Below are 20,740 nucleotides of genomic sequence, written 5' to 3'. Positions count from 1 at the left end.
CTTCCTTCCTTCCTTCCATCCATCCATCCATCCATCCACCCACCCACCCACCCACCCACCCACCCACCCACCCACCCACCCATCCATCCATCCATCCATCTATGCATTCATCCAGGCATCCATCCAACTATTCACACATCCATCTTCCCTTCCTTCCACCCTTCCTTCCTTCCTTCCTTCCATCCATCCATCCATCCATCCATCCATCCATCCATCCATCCTCCCTTTTTTCCATCCATCCATCTATGCATTCATCCAGGCATCCATCCAACTATTCACACATCCATCTTCCCTTCCTTCCACCCTTCCTTCCTTCCTTCCTTCCATCCATCCATCCATCCATCCATCCATCCATCCTCCCTTTTTTCCATCCATCCATCTATGCATTCATCCAGGCATCCATCCAACTATTCACACATCCATCTTCCCTTCCTTCCACCCTTCCATCCATCCTTCCATCCATCCATCCATCCATTGATGTATCCATCCATGCATGCACCCACTCACTCACTCACTTGCACAGGCTCTTAAGACAGAATATCTAGTTTTCCAGATATTGCTGAACTAGAATTCCCAGTATCCTGCCTGTGATGGCTGATGGGAGTTCCAACTGATCACAGTCTAGAGAGCCCCACTTCAGCTACCCTGTGAGATCCAAGTTCATACAAAACAGAAATAGGAAAGAACCATAGGAAGTTGCAACATTGTATTTCCTTCCGCCAGAAATTGGATGCCTAGAGCTGATCCTTTGGAAGGATTTCTCCAGCTTTCTCTCTTACTCTTTGGAGTGAAAAAAACAAACAACAGAAGAAAACATATCACAAATTCAATCATTGTAGTGCAAGTGTTATCACCAGTAGTAGATCACAGGAAGGCTGCCGTTCAAAACACCAAACCAAGAACACAGGATTCTCCCCAACACCAGATTGACCATTTCCCCGCAGTTCACAGACGCCAGTGCCCAACTATCAAAAGATTTTGCTGACTACAATCTCCAGATATTTTTCGGTGCACCGGAAAACTCAACCCACAGTTGACAACACAGGATTCACAAAGTGTCATAGAGTCTTCTAGCAAAAGCTTGTGGTCTTATTTGTAGGGTTTGGGGTTGGTTTAGGAACTGAAATATGTGCTTTGCTATGAGTATCCAAAGCTGTAACAAAACAAACCCGTAGTCCTTGGCCTGACAAAGCAGATTCAAGCATCTTCCAGTTCTTAATTTGGTATCCAAGAACATAGTAGTCGTGACTGGGATGTACAGTTGTCTGCTGCCAAATCCGTCATAATTTCATGTATATTTGGAAGGACAGAACATGGGAATTTCACTGACACCAATAGTTCTCCAGTTCATCTCCGCATCCGAGGCTGTTCCCAGGCTCTTCACAAGAATCATGGTTCCTGATGGGAAGGTGCAAGTGCCTCACCTGAAGAGGAAAAAATATCCAGTGGGGTGATTTAAGAATGTAAATACTGGTTCTGGACTGCATAATCCAAGCTCTCTCTCCCCAATCCAACTCAGGATAGCATCTACACTGTAGAATTAAGGCAGTTTGACATGCTTCTAATTGCCACTGCAGGCAGTTAAAGCAGCATGAAACTACACTGATTGATATTACAGTGTAGATCAGTGGTTCTCAACCTGTGGGTCCCCAGATAGAATCATAGAATCAGATTTGGAAGAGACCTCATGAGCCATCCAGTCCAACCCCCTGTCAAGAAGTAGGAAAATTGCATTGAAAGCACCCCCAAAAGATAGCCATCCAGCCTCTGTTTAAAAGCTTTCAAAGAAGGAGCCTCCACCACACTCCGGGGCAGAGAGTTCCACTGCTGAACAGCTCTCACAGTCAGGAAGTTCTTCCTAAAGTTCAGATGGAATCTCCTTTTTTGTAGTTTGAAGCAATTGTTCTGCGCCCTAGTCTCCAGGGAAGCAGAATACAAGCTTGCTCCCTCCTCCCTGTGACTTCCTCTCACATATTTATACATGGCTATCATGTCTCCTCTCAGCCTTCTCTTCTTCAGGCTAAACATGCCCGGCTCTTTAAGCCTCTCCTCATAGGGCTTGTTCTCCAGACCCTTGATTATTTTAGTCACCCTCCTCTGGACACGTTCCAGCTTGTCAATATCTCTCTTGAATTGTGGTGCCCAGAATTGGACACAATATTCCAGGTGTGGTCTATCCAAAGCAGAATAGAGGGGTAGCATTACTTCCCTGGATCTAGACACTATAGTCCTATTGATACAGGCCAAAATCCATTGGCTTTTTTTTTTTTGCCGCCGCATCACATTGTTGGCTCATGTTTAATTTGTTGTCCATGAGGACCCCAAGATCTTTTTCACACGTACTGCTCTTGAGCCACGCATCCCCCATTCAGTATCATGTTTTGGCCTTCAACTCCCAGAAATCCTAACAGCTGGCAAACTGGCTGGGATTTCTGGGAGTTGTAGGCCAAAACACCTACAACTCCCAGAAACACACAGGTTAAGAAACACAGGACATCCCAGCAAAGTCGGGGGGCATAAGGAGGCATAGGAATACTAGCAGGGAGCCCACAAGAGGTCTGGACATCCCAGCATGGAGGCCATAAGGAGGCATAGGAAACACTGGTGTAGATGTTGCCAAAAAGCATGATTGGAGAAAAAATGGGAGTGGATTTGAGATTGAGCTCAGTCCTGCTTCCAATTTGGCCTGAACATATCCACCCATGTTCTTAAATTATACCAATATGGTCACCAGCTGCAGGTCCTTTTTAGCAAAGGATCTCCAGAGTCATCGTCTGACTCTCCAAGGATCCTAGTGCAGTCAGATGCCTAAGTCAAATGCAAACAGAAGTTGATATTCTGAAATCTGTCATTCGCCACAACCGTCCCTGCCTCATTACCTGTATTTGATATCAAATACTGTGGAATCTTCATCCTCATCATCATCTTCGTTGAGGGGGGCCATTTCCACCCGTTCCGCCGGGGTCGTGATGATGTCATATTTGCGGGTTTTCTTTGTCTTCCTGCCAGACCTAAAGGGAGACGGGAGAGAAAACATCTCTGTTATGGAGCTCCTTTAACCTTATTTGTTCCACTGGGAAGAAAGGGAACATGATAACAATATTCCAGATTAGGTCCGACCAAAGCGGAATAGAGGGGCATCATTACTTCCCTACTTCCCTTGATCGAAACACTAGATTTTGATTAATACAACCTAGAAGTGCATAGGCTTTTTCAGCTGCCGCATCACACTCTTGACTCATCTAATAATAATAATAATAATAATAATAATAATAATAATAATAATTGCCACAAATACCATTTGCCTGCAACAAAGAACTGGTGGGATCACAAGCCGGAAAAAGTTACAGAGAATGAACACGTCAAGCTACTCTGGGACTTCTGGATTCAGACTAACAGAGTTTTGGAGCACAAGACACCTGACCTCACGATCATGTTAAAAAACAAAGTATGCATCATCGTTGTCGCAATCCCAGGTGACAGCAGGATTAATGAGAAACAACTTGAAAAGCTAACACGATACGAGGATTTAAAGATTGGACTGCAAAGACTCTGGCACAAGCCAGTCAAGATGGTCCCGGTGGTGATTGGCACACTAGGTGCAGTGCCTAAAGACCTTGGCCTGCACTTAAACACAATCGGCACTGACAAGATTACCATCTGTCAGCTGCAAAAGGCTACCCTACTCGGATCGGCACACATTATTCGCTGATATATCACACAGTCCTAGACACTTGGGAAGTGTCCAACGTGTGATCCAATACAACAGCCAGCAGAGTGTCTGCTGTGGACTCATATTGTTGTGTTTCAAATAATAATAATAATAATCATCATCATCATCATCATCTTTATTTGTACCCCGCCATCATCTCCCCGAAGGGACTCAGGGCAGCTTTTCAAACCAAGTGTCATTCATCTTATATTTGTTTATGTTTGAAGTGCCGTGCTTGGAGAGTCGGACTACAACTCTGGAGATTAAAGTTCAAATTCCCATTCAGTCATGGAAACACTTTGGCTGATCTGAGGCATGTCACATTCTCTCAACCTCATAGAAAGGCGATGGTAAATCATTTCGGAACAAATCATGCAAAGGAAACCATGACAGGTTTGCTTTAGGGTCACATTGCTCAAAACACAAGGCTTCTGCCCAAAGAGGCAAAATCGCCTGGTTCAAATCCTTCTCTGCCGAAGGCTCGCTAAAAATACGGCTCCCAGTATCCCATCGCAGTGATCCAGGACAGTTCAAGTGGTGTCCAACTTGCATTGATCTAACAGAGTAAATGAACCTTATGCCTGCATTGGAATCAACTGTCAGAAATATTAACTAGGTATTTTTAATTACAAAAATGTGAATCAAGCACTGAAAGGGTTAAATGAATGCAATAACTCAGCAAAAGCTGCAGTTCAGCATAAGCAGGTGTGCCTGTAGCTTAGTAGCCATCAGTCTAAGCGTGTCTCAGTGTTAGTTTGCCTCAGTCTGTGAGAGGTCTCTGTGTGAGAAGGCCTCACAGTGTGAGGTAGGCCTTTGTGAGAGAAGCCTCTGTGTGAGGTTGCCCTTAGTCTGTGAGAAAGCCTTGGTATGAGATGGCCTCGTGTGTGAAGCTCCAGTGTGAAGATTGAACTTTATCTGTGTCATGGAAACCTTGTTCTTGTAAATAGCACAACCATATTATTTTACTACAAAGAAAAGCCTCCTATGGAAGACATAACATTGGTCTGTGTGTTTTTTGTTCTCTTTATCATTTTAGGCACATTTTAGGAGCCCCCGGTGGCACAGTGGGTTAAACCCCTGTTCCGGCAGGACTGAAGACCAACAGGCCACAGGTTCGAATCCAGGGAGAGGCAGATGAGCTCCCTCTATCAGCTCCAGCTCCTCATGCGGGGACATGAGAGAAGCCTCCCACAAGGATGATAAAAACATCAATTCATCCAGGCGTCCTCTGGGCAACGTCCTTGCAGACGGCCAATTCTCTCACACCAGAAGCAACTTGCAGTTTCTCAAGTTGCTCCTGACACGACCAAAATCATTTTAGGCTACTGGTGCTGGGTCATGCTGATACTAATAAGTTACTCTGCTGCACATTCATGGGGAGGGACTTTTATTAATAAGCCCACTCACCCCAACATAAACATCAGCAGAAATGGCTTGCCATCAGGATCCAAGATATGAATGATACACACACACTTTTCTATACTATGTCGGATTGGTCTGGTATAGCTTTGTACTAAATAGGCAACAGTTCAACCAGGGATTGAACCGTCTGTCTGCCTTGTGGGGGGAGCTTGGCAGACCCAAGTCTCTTTACAGCTCACATAATATGTTCCAAACTCTCTTGCAAACGGCCATCTCTCAACCTGTAATTCCGGCAGGACAAGTACAACCAAAAACTGCTTCCTTGGCCTTGAAACCTCCTGGTTCCTTTCACCTGGAAGAACAGGCAGCCAATCTACTCCATCTTACATTTCCTGCAGCAGTGCCAATTTAAGAGGAGCAATAGCTAATTTCTCATGGTACGCAGAAGTTCAGTCTCGGGATGTGTCCAGAGGAGGGCGACTAAAATGATCAAGGGTCTGGAGAACAAGCCCTACGAGGAGCGGCTTAGGGAACTGGGCATGTTTAGCCTGAAGAAGAGAAGGCTGAGAGGAGATATGATAGCCATGTATAAATATGTGAGAGGAAGCCACAGGGAGGAAGGAGCAAGCTTGTTTTCTGCTTCCTTGGAGACTAGGACGCGGAACAATGGCTTCAAACTACAAGAGAGGAGATTCCATCTGAACATTAGGAAGAACTTCCTGACTGTGAGAGCCGTTCAGCAGTGGAACTCTCTGCCCTGGAGTGTGGTGGAGGCTCCTTCTTTGGAAGCTTTTAAGCAGAGGCTGGATGGCCATCTGTCAGGGGTGATTTGAATGCAATATTCCTGCTTCTTGGCAGGGGGTTGGACTGGATGGCCCATGAGGTCTCTTCCAACTCTTTGATTCTATGATTCTATGTCCCTTTGTACAAATATCTTGTCTCTTTCACTCTGACTGATCAAACTGTGGGTTGCTGTGTACAAAATATGCCTAGTTTCCATTTCCTTGGGGCAGAAATCCACAAATGCTGAAAGAAATGTGTTGACACTGCCTTCTATAAAAGGCATTGCCCCAATCGAAGCTGCAGGACTCCTTCTGAAATGTAAATCTTGTACCAGATCTTATTAGGGTGGTTCCTGGAGGTATCTCCTTCATAAAGTCACCCTGATTTGGAGTGGATCGATATTGCAGAAGTTTTGCATGCTATGGAACCATGGAAGTTGTAGCTTTACAAGGTCTTAGGCCTTCTCGATCACCAAACTGCAATTTCCAGGATTTCATAGGATTTAGCCATGTAAGTTCAAGTGGGGTCAAATTGGCAGCATGTACAACACCGTTTCCAATGTGGTATGGTGGTTTCAAGGCTGCATCACAACTCCAGGAGACTATTTGTTTACTGATTTATTTGTTTACTTACTTTCTTCTTCTGCGAAAAAGATCTCGAGGTCCTCGTGGACAACAAGTTAAACATGAGCCAACAATGTGATGCGGCGGCAAAAAAAGCCTCTGGGATTTTGCCCTGCATCAATAGGAGTATAGTGTCTAGATACAGGGGAGTTATGCTCCCCATGCTCTATTCTGCCTTGGTTAGAGCACACCTGGAATATTGTGTCCAATTTTGGGCACCACAATTGAAGGGAGATGTTGACAATCTGGAATAGGTCCAGAGGAGGGCAACTAAAATGATCAAGGGTTTGGAGAACAAACCCTATGAGGAGCGGCTTAAAGAACTGGGCATGTTTAGCCTTCAGAAGAGAAGGCTGAGAGGAGACATGAAAGCCATGTATAAATACATGAGAGGAAGTCATAGGGAGGAGGGAGCAAGCTTGTTTTCTGCTGCCCTGGAGACTAGGACGTGGAACAATGGCTCCAAACTACAAGAAAGGAGATTCCATCCGAACATGTGGAAGAACTTCCTGATTGTGAGAGCTGTTCAGCAGTGGAACTCTCTGCCCCAGAGTGTGGTGGAGGCTCCTTCTTTAGAGGCTTTTAAACAGAAGCTGGATGACCATCTGTCGGGGTGCTTTGAATGCAATATTCCTGCTTCTTATTTATTTATTTACAACATTTATATGCTGCCCTTCTCACCCCAAAGTGGACTCAGAGCAGCTAACAAGGTATATATACATACAATACACTATACTATTAGCATAGTACAATATCAGCATTAAACACTGCTATATTGTACTATACCAATTATATTGTAATATTAGAAATATTATTAGTAATATTACATGTAAGTGGACTCAGAGCAGCTAACAAGGTATATATTGCAATATCATATTATTACTAGTAGTAGTTCTTGGCAGGGGGTTGGACTGGATGGCCCATGAGGTCTCTTCCAAGTCTATAATTCTATGATTTTCAAAGTGGGAAAAAGGCTGTAGACATCTCTGTTTAGACATCTTTCATTCACTGTATGTCAAGGTCTGACTACAAAAAAATAAACGCAAATGGAGAAAGCCATAGCTCTTTCTCAAACTACGAACTCCAAGTTGGTGGTTAAAGTGGGATCAAAGTGCTATAATTTAGTGTGAAGAAGTGCAGCATGACAGCAAGGAGGGAGATGAGAGGGGTAAGTGAAGCATAGGTACAGCCTCATCCTTTCTTATTTATGAGCAGTAGCTTTGGCCATAAGCTCTGAGTCACATGTAAAGCAGCTGTTCCAGATCTTTCACTCTCTCATGTGACAGCTTGGGTCACTTACTTGCCCACGTTGGCCAGCTCTCAGCCAGCTCTTGAGCCTCCAATCTATTCTTAGACTGACTGCCTTAAGGATTAAAGGCTCTGCACTCTTGAGGCACCAAGGAAAAAGACTTGAAATGTGCTCCAGGTGATGCCATATTTTGACATGTGAGATGGACAAAACGACTTCGGAAACACATTTGACAAATCCACCTGTTTGTCCTCAGAGAGAAAAAGGAGGGACCCTAAACATGACGATGAGGATGATGTTTATTTATACTTCACTTTTTAAGTTGCTTTGAGTCTCCTGCAGAAAAAATAAAGCGGGGTATAAATCTATATAAATAAAAATGTAATGTTCGTTTGTGGGATTAACATAACTCAAAAACCAGTGGGCGAATCGACACCAAATTTGGACAGCATATACTTAACAACCCAATGTATGTCCTTCACTCAAAAAACTTTTATTTTGTCATTTGGGAGTTGTAGTTGCTGGGATTTATAGTTCACCTACAATCAAAGAGCATTCTGAACTCCACCAATTATGGAATTGAACCAAACATGGCATACAGGATACTCATGACCAACAGAACACACTAGAAGGGTTTGTTGGGCATTGACCTTGAGTTTGGGAGTTGTAGTTTACCTAAAACCAGAGAGCACTGTGGACTCAAAAAATGATGGATCTGGACCAAACTTGGCACAAATATTCCATATGCCCAAATATGAACACAGATGGAGTTTGAAGGAAATAGACCTTGACATTTGGGATTTGTAGTTACTGGGATTTATAGTTCACCTACAATCAATGAGGATTCTGAACTCCACAAATGACAGAATTGGGGCAAATTTCCCACACAGAACCCCCATGACTAACAGATAATACTGAAAGCCATCCAGTCCAACTCTCCTCACCAGGGCAAGAAAATGTAATCAAAGCCCTCCTGGCAAAGAGTCATCCAGTCATATATATAGATAGATATATATGATTCACACACACACAGATATAGTATCATAGATTTGAAAGAGACCCCTAAAGGACAATTATATGTTGCATATTCCAGAGTAGGCAAACCAGACAATCTCCCCATCAACACTGACAAAGAAACAACAAGAAATACTGTTTACCACAAAGCATAAATAAATTACATATCTTAGAAACCCACATTTTCACATTACTTTATTTTCCAGATCACGAGACTGGGCCACAGCAATGCGTGGAGGAGATGGAGGACCTGATTCTTGCAGCCCAAGAACAGGCAATTAGAACAAATGCCATCAAAGCCAGAATTGAAAAGTCAATGACAGATTCCAAGTGTAGACTGCAAGAAAGCAGACAAAATGATGGATCACATCCTCAGCTGCTATAAGAACATTGTGCAGACAGACTATAAGCAGAGGCACAACACCATTGCTTAAATGATTCAAAGACTATCTGCCTGTGGCAAAGAACTGGTGGGATCACAAGCCTGAAAAGTTACAGAAAATGAACATGTCAAACTACTCTGGGACTTCCAAATTCAGACTGAGATAATTTTTTCAGCACAAGACTCCTGACCTCATGATCGTGGAAAAAAACAAAGTATGAATTGTCGATGTTGCAATCCCAGGTAACAGCAGGATTGTCGAGAAGCAAATGGAAAAGTTTATACGATATGAGGATTTAAACATAGAACTACAAAGACTCTGGCACAAACCAGTCAAGATGGTCCCAATGGTAATCGGCACACTGGGTGCTGTGCCTAAAGACCTTGGCCTGCACTTGGGAACAAGCAGCGCTGACAAAATTACCACCTGTCAGATGCAAAAGCCCACTCTGCTCAGATCTGCATGCATTATTTGCCAAAACATCACACAGTCCTAGACACTTGGGGTCCGATGTGTGGTCCAATACAAAACAGAGTGATCTTGTTTGCTGTGTATTAATCTTGTTGTGTATCAAATAATAATAATAATAATAATAATAATAATAATTTTTTTACTCTCCACAAAGCAGACTCATTACAAAAGGACAGTGACACCCCAGGTATTGAATATCCTTCCCTCTACACCAGTGTTTCTCAACCTGGGAGTCGGGACCCCTGTGGGGGTCGCGAAGCAGTGTCAGAGGGGTCGCTGAAGACCATCAGTAAATACAGTATTTTCTGTTGATCATGGGGGTTCTGTGTGGGAAGTTTGGCCCAATTCTATCATTGGTGAGGTTCAGAATGCTCTTTGATTGTAGGTGAACTATAAATCCCAGCAGCTACAACTTCCAAATGTCAAAGTCTCTTTTCCCCAAATTCCCCCAGTGTTCACATTTGGGCATATTGAGTATTCATGCCAAGTTTGGTCCAGATTCATCATTGTTTTAATCCACAGTGCTCTCTGGATATAGGTGAACTACAACTCCCAAACTTAGGGTCAATGCCCACCAAACCCTTTCAGTAATTTCTGTTGGTCATGGAAGTTCTGTGTGCCAAGTATGGTTCAGTTCCATCATTGGTGGAGTTCAGAATGTTTTTTGATTGTATGTGAACTATAAATCCCAGCAACTACAACTCCCAAATGACAAAATCAACCCCCCCCCCCCCAAATCCCACCAGTATTCCAATTTGGGCGTATTGGGTATTTGTGCTGAATTTAGTCCAGTGAATGAAAATACATCCTGGATATCTGATATTTACATTACAATTAATAACAGTAGCAAAATTACAGTTATGAAGTAGCAACAAAAATATGTTTATGGTTGGAGGGCACCACAACATGAGGAACTGTATTAAGCGGTCGCGGCATTAGGAAGGTTGAGAACCAGTGATCTACACTCTCGAATTAATGCCATTCACAACCACTTGAACTGCTTTCTGTAATGCCAAGGAATTATGGGAGTTGTAGTTTGGAGCAGCATTAGCACGCTTTGTCCTAGAAGGCTAGTAAAATGCCAACTCCACAGCACTGCACCATAAGGTTTGAGTATTCATTCCAATGGCATTCATTCTACAGTCAAAACATAACTTTTTAATTCATTGGTTTTGCTCAATTTGCACACATTCTGTGGTAGGTATTTTATTTCAGATCAAAGAATTATAGAGTGGTAGAAACCTCCAGATGCAGACTGTAGCCAGGAAATCAGAAGATGCTTACTTCTTGGGAAGAGAGCAATGTCCAGTCTCGATAAAATAGTAAAGAGTAGAGACATCAGAATGGCAACAAAGATCCGCCTAGTCAAAGCCATGGTATTCCCTGTAGTAACCTACGGATGTGAGAGCTGGTCCTTAGGGAAGGCTGAGCGAAGGAAGATCGATGCTTTTGAGCTGTGGTGTTGGAGGAAAGTGCTGAGAGTGCCTTGGACTGCGAGAAGATCCAACCAGTCCATCCTCCAGGAAATAAAGCCCGGCTGCTCATTGGAGGGAAAGATACTAGAGACAAAGTTGAAGTACTTTGGCCACATCTTGAGGAGACAGCAAAGCCTAGAGAAGACAATTATGCTGGGGAAAGTGGAAGGCAAAAGGAAGAGGGGCCGACCAAGGGCAAGATGGATGGATGGCATCCTTGAAGTGACTGGACTGACCTTGAAGGAGCTGGGGGTGGTGACGGCCAACAGGGAGCTCTGGCGTGGGCTGGTCCATGAGGTCACGAAGAGTCGGAGACGACTGAACGAATGAACAACAACAACAGAAACCTCCAAAGGCCATCCAGTCCAAACCCTTTTCTGCCATGAAGGGAAAGCATAATCAAAGCATCTCTGACAGATGGCCATCTAGTCTCTGTTTAAAAGTCTCCAAAGATGGAGTCTCCGCTGGTCTGTGCGGCAGAGAGTTCCACTATTGAACAGCTCAGGAAGGAAGTTATTCCTAATGTTCAGGTGGAATGGCTTTATCTGATCTTAAATCATTAGTAGAATGTGTCCTTGGGACTGATTGTCCTGAATGAATTTTATGCACGACGCTCTGATGCAATGACTCATAATAAATCATGAGCTACAGGAGTTGAATAAAAGCAGAATTGTGGATTCAGGTGCTGAGTTGGCCAGAACATTTTTTCTGACTCCTTTCACACACCTGGATAAAAGAATGAATCATGATCCAGATCTCTAGCAACACAATGAACCATGAAAGTAGGGGCTTTTCATGCTAAACCAGAGTTTGGCAACACAGCCTCTCTCTTTCGTAAGAATACAACGCCCAGTATCCCCAGGCTGCAGAGCATTCTGGGAACCTTAATCCCCCAAAGTAACTTTTTGGCTGCATCCGAAGAAGAGCCTTTCTCCCCACTTGACGCCCAAATGTTCAAACATCCATTCCAATTATTGTCTTTCTCAAATATTTCCTATCCATTTGGAAGAGGAAGAGGAAAACTATGACGGGTCTCCAGAAACATTTGGAAACAGGATGAACCAAGTCACAGATGCTTCCTGAAAACATTAAAGCCCCAAAAGAATCGACAACTTGGATGTCAATATTTTCCCAAACATGAACTCGCCAGGAGTCAGATGTTGACATAGGGATGATTTTCGGGTTTGCCTTTCCAAGCCTGGGACCCTTTTGAGTCTTTGTGAAAACACTGTGAAAATTATATGAAAATAATTAGAGAGAAAGAGAGCTAGAGAAAGAAAGAGATAGGGAGAGAAATAGAGAGAGATGGAGAGATAGAGATAAATAGATAGATAGATGAGAGAGTGATAAGTGAGAGACAGAGAGATGGATAGATAGATAGATAGATAGATAGATAGATGAGAAAGAGAGATTAGAGAGAAAGAGAGAGATAGAAAGAGTCAGAAAAAGAGATGAGAAAGAAAGAGACAGGGAGAGAGAGAGTTGAGAGACAGAGATGGAGAGATAGAGAGATAGAGATAGACAGACAGATAGATGAGAGATTAGAGAGAGATGGAGAGATAGATGAGATAGAGATAGATAGATAGATAGATAGATAGATAGATAGGTAGATAGATAGATAGACAGACGAGAGAGATTAGAGAGAAAGAGATTAGAGAGAAAGAGAGAGATAGAAATATATAGAAAGAGAGATAGCGACGCAGGGAGAGAAAGAGAGAGAGAGATTAGAGAGGGGGGCAGAGAGATAGATAGATAGATGAGAGAGAGATTAGAAAGAGAGAGAGAGACAGAAAGAAAGAGAGAGAGAAAGAGACAAGGAGAGAGAGAGAGAGGAGAGACAGAGAGACGGACAGATAGAGATAGACAGATAGAGATAGACAGATAGAGATAGACAGATAGACAGATAGACAGGCAGATAGATAGATAGATAAATAGATAGATGATAGATAGATGATAGATAGATAGATGAGAGAGAGATTAGAGAGAGAGACAGAGAGAGGGAGAGACAGAGAGAGAGAGATACATAGATAGATAGATGAGAGAGAGATTATAGAGAAAAAGAGAGAGAGAGAGATTAGAGAGAAAGAAAGAGATAGAAAGAGAGATAGAAACACTGAGAGAGATATGTGTGTGTGTGTGTGTGTGTTTTATGTCGTTGGTGGCCCTTCATCCACTGAAAATGTGGTAAGACTCCACTTATGCATGTCACAGCAATTCAATAGCGATGCCCATCTTGTTGAAGCCAACCCAATGGGTCGAAGGCTGAAAAACAACAGGATATACATACAAATAGCAGGATTTGAACCTGACAAAAGCCCTCCGGCTGAGATTAGTAACTGGATAACCTGCAAAGAAGTGACTCACCATTCCTCCCTCCCACCTCCCTCCCTCTCCTTTCGAGATGACAATGACAACAACTGGCACAGCTGTCAGGGCCAGTTTAGATGATGCCAGGCGAATATACTCAAAGCATATTTGCAGCCCACTTTCCTCTGAATATAGCTCTTTATCTCTATGAGACATCTCTTTATCTAGGGCACTATGGACTCTATACGTCACTCTTTTGAAGCGCTTTTGCATTTATTAATTTGGCAGGCCTTCCTTCTCAGCACAACATCGTGCATATTGAAACAGCACCATCTCCTCTTCGTTTCAGACAAGAAGTACTGATGGTTGGACAATCTTCTATGTTGGCTAGTGGGAAATAATGCTTCCCAGTTTAGGTCCCCTGTTAGGCAATGTCTGTTCTGCTTATATGAGCCTTCTTCAGCTTGACAGGAGGCAGATGAGCGCCAAGGCAGTGGTGCATTGGCAACCCAGTCCTTCAACTTGGGCCTGGCTTGGATGGAAACCCATTTGAGCTACACTCCTTGATCTCTCATTGCTTCTGAATTATTAAAAGCAGAGGAGTACCAAGGAGGTGGTAAGTTGGCAACCCAGCCTTCAAATGGAGAACCCGGCTTGGCTAGAAACTCATTGGCATCCCTCCCTTGGCTCTCATTGGCTTTTGAATGCTTGAAAGGCAGAAGAGCATTAGGGAGGTGGTATGTTGGCAACCCAGCCCTTCAACTGGAGAACTCAGCTCATCTAGCAACCCATTAGAGCCACACTCCAGATCTTGTCTTAGCTTGTGAATGCTTAAAAGCAGAGGAACACTAGCGAGGTGGTACATTGGCAACCCATCCCTTCAACTGGAGAACCTGGCTTGGATTAAAAACCCATTGAAGGCCCACTTCTGAATCTGTCCTTGCTTCTGAATGATTAAAAGCAGAGGAGTGGTACACTGGCAACCTAGCCCTTCAACTGGCGAGCTTGGCTTGAATGGAGACCCATTGGTATCTCTCTCTTGACTCGCATAGGCTTTTGAATGCTTAAAGGTAGAGGAGCACCAGGAAGGCGGTATGTTGGCAACTCAGCCCTTCAACTGAAGAGCCTGGCTCGGATAGAACCCACTGGAGCCACACTCCTTATCCTATCTTAGCTTTTGAATGCTTAAAGGCAGAGTAGCACCATTGACATGGTACGTTGGCAACATGGCCTTGAACTGGAGAACCTGACTTGGCTAGAAACCCATTGGAGCCACACTCTTAATTTTGTCTTAGCTTGTGAAAGCTTAAAAGCAGAGGAGCTCTAGCAAGGTGGTACACTAGCAACCCAGCACTCGCTTGGATCAAAAACCCATTGAGGCTCCACTTCTTAAGCTGGAAACCCAGCCCTTCACCTGGAGAAGCTGGCTTGGCTAGAAACCCATTGGAGCCACACTCCTTGATCTGTCCTCGCTTCTGTATTATTAAAAGTAGTGAAGAACCAAGGTGCAGTACATTGGGAACCCAACTCTTCAACTGGAGAGCCTAGCTTGGCTAGAAACCTGTTGAAGCCACACTCCTTACCTGTCTCAGCTTCTGAATGATTAAAAGCAGAGGAGCACCAGGGAGGCAGTACGTTGGCAACCCAGCCCTTCGACTGGAGCGCCTGGCTTTGCTAGAAACCCAAGGAGCCACACTCCTTAGCTGTCTCAGCTTCTGAATGATTAAAAGCAGAGGAGCACCAGGGAGGTGGTACGTTGGCAATCCAGCCCTTCAACTTGAGAGCATCTGGAGGGCGGTACGTTGGCAACCTAGCCCTTCAGTTGGAGAGCCTGGATTGGCTAGAGACCCATTGGAACGACATGCCTTTTCCTGTTTTAGCTTGTGAATGCTTAAAGGCAGAGGAGCACCTGGAGGGCGGTACGTTGGCAACCCAGCCCTTCAGTTGGAGAGCCTGGATTGGCTAGAAACTCATTGGAACCACACGCCTTATCCTGTTTTAGCTTGTGAATGCTTAAAGGCAGAGGAGCACCTGGAGGGCGGTACGTTGGCAACCCAGCCCTTCAGCTGGAGAGCCTGGGTTGGCTAGAAACCCATTGGAACCACACGCCTTATCCTGTTTTAGCTTGTGAACGATTAAAAGCAGAGGAGCACCAGGGAGGTGGTACGTTGGCAACCCAGCCCTTCAACTTGAGAAGCTGGCTTGGCTAGAAAGAAACCCATTGGAGCCACACTCCTTAGCTGTCTCAGCTTCTGAATGATTAAAAGCAGAGGAGCACCAGGGAGGTGGTACGTTGGCAACCCAGCACTTCAACTGGAGAGCCAGGCTAGGCTAGAAACCCATTGAAACTACACCCCTTATCCTGTCTTAGCTTCAGAACGATTAAAAGCAGAGGAGCACCAAGGAGGAGGTACGTTGGCAACCCAGCCCTTGAACCGAAGAGCTGAGCTTGGCTAGAAAACACACTCCTTAACCTGTATTAGCTTGGGAATGCTTAACGGCAGAGGAGCACCAGGGAGGCGGTACGTTGGCAACCCAGCCCTTCAACTGGAGAGCCGAGCTTGGCTAGAAACCCATTGGAGCCACACTCCTTAACCTGTATTAGCTTGTGAATGCTTAACGGCAGGGGAGCACGGGGAGGGCGGTACGTTGGCAACCCCTCCCTTCACCTGGAGAGCACCTGGAGGGCGGTACGTTGGCAACCCAGCCCTTCCACTGGAGAGCCGAGCTTGGCTAGAAACCCATTGGAAGCACACTCCTTAACCTGTATTAGCTTGTGAATGCTTAACGGCAGGGGAGCACGGGGAGGGCGGTACGTTGGCAACCCCTCCCTTCACCTGGTCGCGGGCTGTGTCTCACCTGAGGACGCGGAAGAGGAGGCAGGCGACGAGGGCGGCGCTGGCGGCACAGGCCCCGACCACGGCGGCCTTGAGGGCGGGCAGGTCCCGCAGCAGAGCCGAGACCGGGCTGAGCAGGGCTCCGGATCCGGAGTCGCTCCGGTTTCCAGCGGGAGGAGGCTCCGAGAAGGCCGGCCTGGCGTCGGCGGTGGCGTTGGAGGGCGCGGGGGGCACCGCTGACGAGGCCGGGAGGAGGAGGAAGGAGAAGGAGAAGAGAAGGAGGAGGAAGGAGAGCATCCTGGCCCCCGACGAAGGAAGCGAGGAAGGAGGGATGGAAGGAGGAAAGCGCACCAGGAAGAGAGATGGATGGCTGGCTGGCTGCTGCTCGCTCCGCTTCGGCTCCGGATCAGAGACGCAGGGAGGAGGAGCTCGAGGGGAGGAGCCGGGGCTGCGTCTGCACCTTCGACTTGAGGCACTTCCACACCGCTTGGTTGCCACCAGTCAGGCAACACAGAACATAAAACCATCGCTTCCTTGTCATTGTGCTCTTGCACAACGAAATTACTATCTTTCAGTCTGTTTCATAGAGCTCTGAGGATGACCTGGGAAGGAATCCCACTGGAGCATTGCAGCACACCCAAATACCTGGGAGTCACTCTGGACCATTCCCTGACCTGCAAGAAGCACTGCCTGAACATCAAGCAAAAAGTGGGCGCTAGAAACAATATCATATGAAAGCTGACTGGCAAAACCTGGGGATCACAACCAGACACAGTGAAGACATCTGCCCTTGCGCTGTGCTACTCTGCTGCTGAGTATGCATGCCCAGTGTGGAACACATCTCACCACACTAAAACAGTGGATGTGGCTCTTAATGAGACATGCCGCATTATCACAGGGTGTCTGCGCCCTACACCACTGGAGAAATTACACTGCTTAGCCGGTATTGCACCACCTGACATCCACCGGGAATTAGCAGCCAATAGTGAAAGGACCAAGGCAGTGACATCTCCAGCTCATCCCCTGTTTGGGTATCAGCTAGCACGTCAATGACTTAAATCAAGAAATAGTTTTCTAAGATCTACAGAGACACTTGCTGGAACATCTCAGCAAGTGAGAATCCAAAAGTGGCAGGCTCAAACCCAGAACCTCAATCAATGGCTGATACCCAGAGGCGGCCCTAGGTAATTTTCAATGGTAAGCAAACAGAGAGTGCCTTGGACTGCGAGAAGATCCAACCAGTCCATCCTCCAGGAAATAAAGCCCGACTGCTCATTGGAGGGAAGGATACTAGAGACAAAGTTGAAGTACTTTGGCCACATCATGAGGAGACAGCAAAGCCTGGAGAAGACAATTATGCTGGGGAAAGTGGAAGGCAAAAGGAAGAGGGGTCGACCAAGGGCAAGATGGATGGATGGCATCCTTGAAGTGACTGGACTGACCTTGAAGGAGCTGGGGATGGTGACGGCCGACAGGGAGCTCTGGCGTGGGCTGGTCCATGAGGTCACGAAGAGTTGGAGACGACTGAATGAATGAACAACAACAAGCAAACAGTATTTTGCCCCCCCCCCCCCCAACCAATCATTGATATATATTTTCTGTTCGTCGTGGGAGTTCTGTGTGCCATATTTGGTTCAATTCCATCACTGGTGGAGTTCAGAATGCTCTTTGATTGAAGGTGAACTATACATCCCAGTAACTACACTTGCCGCACTTGCTCCCTTGCCTGGCCCGCTTTGGGTCCGGAGGCATGCCTGAAGACCCCAGCGTGTGCACCAAAAGTCACCTCTTCTCCTGACTTTCTCCTCAGCCATTGGGACCAAGAGAGAGAGAGAGAGAGAGAGAGAGAGAGGTGGAGATGCCCACCTTACCTGAAGGTAGGCGCAAAAACAAAGGAGGGAGCGGAGGTGGGAGATACCTCCAGCCAGAGGGCTCTCTCTCTCTCTCTCTTGGTCTCAATGGCTGAAGAGAAAGTCAGGAGAAGAGGCGACTTTTGGTGCACACGCTGGGGTCTTTAGACACACCTCTGGACCCGAAGCGGGTCAGGCGCGGCAGCTCCGCCCCTTGGCCCACCCACGGATTGAGGAGAGGAGAGGAGGTGGGTGGAGCGCTGGGGGATCAGGAAAGGGAGCCGGTCATGGGGAAGGGATCGAACGCGGAGAACGATTGAGCGCCGGCTCTGCTCGTGCACCCGGTGGCCGGGTGGAGCAGGAACGAGAGGGGCTAGGCGAGGCTCAAGGGCCCGGCCCCTTTGGGAAGAGGATCGCCCGGCAGCGAGGCAAGAAAGCCGAGGCTCCCCCTGGACTGCTAGGGCTGTTGTGAGCGAAGGGGGCGCTCCTCAAGTGGCGGTTGAGGGGCATTTACAGAGGCGCCAATGCGCCCCTGGCAAAAAAAATGTTCTGCGACCGCTTACTTCGCATAATGGACGAGCCGCCCCTGCTGATACCAAATGAGAAATTCCCCCCTTGCCACACAGAAAACTGAGCGACTTGGAAGGCACTGAACAGACTGCGCTCTGGCACCACGAGATGCAGAGCCAACCTTAAGAAATGGGGCTACAAAGTGGAAGCCACAACATGCGAGTGTGGAGAAGAGCAAACTACAGACCACCTGCTGCAATGCAACCTGAGCCCTGACACATGCACAATGGAGGACCTTCTTGCAGTTGCAGCAACACCAGAGGCACTCCGAGTGGCCAGCTACTGGTCAAAGGACATTTAATCAACCACCAAGCTTGCAAACTTTGTGTTTTGTTTGTTAGAAATGCAATGCAACTGTCTGGTCTGCCACTGACATGATAAATAAATAATGGGAAAACTTCATTAAACTGTCAAAACTTTGTTCTTGTAGGAGAGACATCCTGCTGCGATAGTTTTTCAATGACTATCTCAGAGAGTCTCAACCAGTTCAACCAAGTCTGTGCCACAAAAACTAAGTTTCTGGAGTACAACTACTGCACAATTAAACAGGAATAATAACGCTTTCAAACCAGAAACAGAATATTTTTTAAATAGTGTGGTCAGCAGAAATGGGACCTAAGCTGACCCATCTGTACTGCCCACTTGGAGCAGTTTGATCCCACTTTTACTGCATTTTCCCCATTCTATGGGAACTTAGGGTGCATCTACACTAATGGATTCATGCAGTCTTGGCACCACTTGAGCAGCCATGGCTCAGCACTCCAATGCTTTCAGTTGTGCAAACTGTGTTAGCTATGTGGTTTCGCTTTGATGTAAGAAAAGGTCATCTCTTAAGATAGCTCTCTTGGCCAATACAAATATTGGCTGTTGTTCAAGATGAAATGGAGCGGAACAACTACAAAAAAGGAAGAGGAGTTTAGAAGGGAAGGGAGAACAAGGGAAGATCTAAAGACTCCAAAACAAATTTGGGAAGTACTTACTTACTTAGGCGATCCCTCGTAGTCAGAGGATGATGGTCCTCCAAGTGTAGTGTCCTGGTGGTGGGTCCGTAGGTGACTGTGGAGCCCTATTCTTGATCTACATCTTCTCCCACAGTGAGGGCATTAGTTTCCAGAAGGAAGGCGGTCCCGGTCAGGGTTGGCTTGACCCGCCTTCCTCTTGGCACATTTCTCTCTTTCGCCCTACATTCATGCCTCTTCAAATTCTACAGCACTGCTGGTCACAGCTGACCTCCAACTGGAGTGCTCAAGGGCCAGGGCTTTGGGTATGTCAACAGTGTAGAGTTATCACAGTTTTACAATGGTCTTTAGCCTTCCTCACCAAAGTGTACGAACTACACTTCCCACGCGTCCGTAGCATTAAAGTCATGTCGAACTGCATTCATTCTACAATGTAGATCAGTGGTTCCCAACCTTTTATTGACCAGGGACCACTTTGATCAGGGACCACTCTCCAATATTAGTATCAAAAGGGTTACGAATCAGTTTTTCATCAACTTTAGATTTGGTTTTGTTATTTGAGGTGCTCATTTGGAAAATTGCATTGGAAAGACCACATCAGCTCTAGTTTCCGATACAGAACATTGCCCTCCAGTAGTCACCATCTGCTCACCCACAGAAAACCATGTTTAATCATCTAGAACTGATGTGGTGGTAGAAATCTTTCATGGGTAGCCAACCTCTCACTTCCTGACATCCCTGTTGCCTTGGCACTATAAGAGGGTTTCGCAAGACCAGTCTCTCTCTTTGCCGTGTAGTTTTGAGGCAACCGTGTAGTAATGGCGAGGCCACAGACTGTATTTTCGTTCTTGCAGACCACTGGTAGTCCATGGACCACAGACTGGGAATCACTGATGTGGATCCACTGATTTTGGGAATTAACTTTCAACATTCATTGAAAAGCTTCAGGGAATAAAAGTACAACTGCTGTTTGTACTGTTTAATTTCTACTATACTTTAGCAAGCACTTCCAATATGCCATTTCAGAGACTTGTCTGCAATCCATGGTTTCGGATTTGTGGTTTTCGATATTTTTCCAGTATGTTATTTTTCATAGTGTTTAATAATAATAATAATAATAATAATAATAATAGTGTGTAGACTCT

At 45.8% G+C, this 20,740-nt stretch overlaps 1 protein-coding gene across 1 annotated transcript; it reads right to left on the bottom strand.

The window, feature by feature from the left end:
- Positions 1–691: 691 nt before the first annotated feature.
- FAM174B (family with sequence similarity 174 member B) lies at positions 692–16,703 on the bottom strand. Its single transcript, XM_060755631.2, has 3 exons — positions 16,239–16,703; positions 2,880–3,011; positions 692–1,424 (listed from the first exon to the last, which is right to left on the bottom strand). Exons 1-3 carry the CDS (start codon positions 16,511–16,513, stop codon positions 1,421–1,423), a joined length of 411 nt encoding a protein of 136 aa, XP_060611614.2. The 5' UTR covers positions 16,514–16,703; the 3' UTR covers positions 692–1,420.
- Positions 16,704–20,740: the final 4,037 nt, after the last annotated feature.

Source organism: Anolis sagrei, chromosome 9, assembly GCF_037176765.1.
Source record: "Anolis sagrei isolate rAnoSag1 chromosome 9, rAnoSag1.mat, whole genome shotgun sequence".
NCBI lineage: Eukaryota > Metazoa > Chordata > Lepidosauria > Squamata > Dactyloidae > Anolis > Anolis sagrei.
The sequence above is the reverse complement of the archived record's forward strand: the minus strand, read 5'-3'. Positions and strand labels throughout refer to the sequence as shown.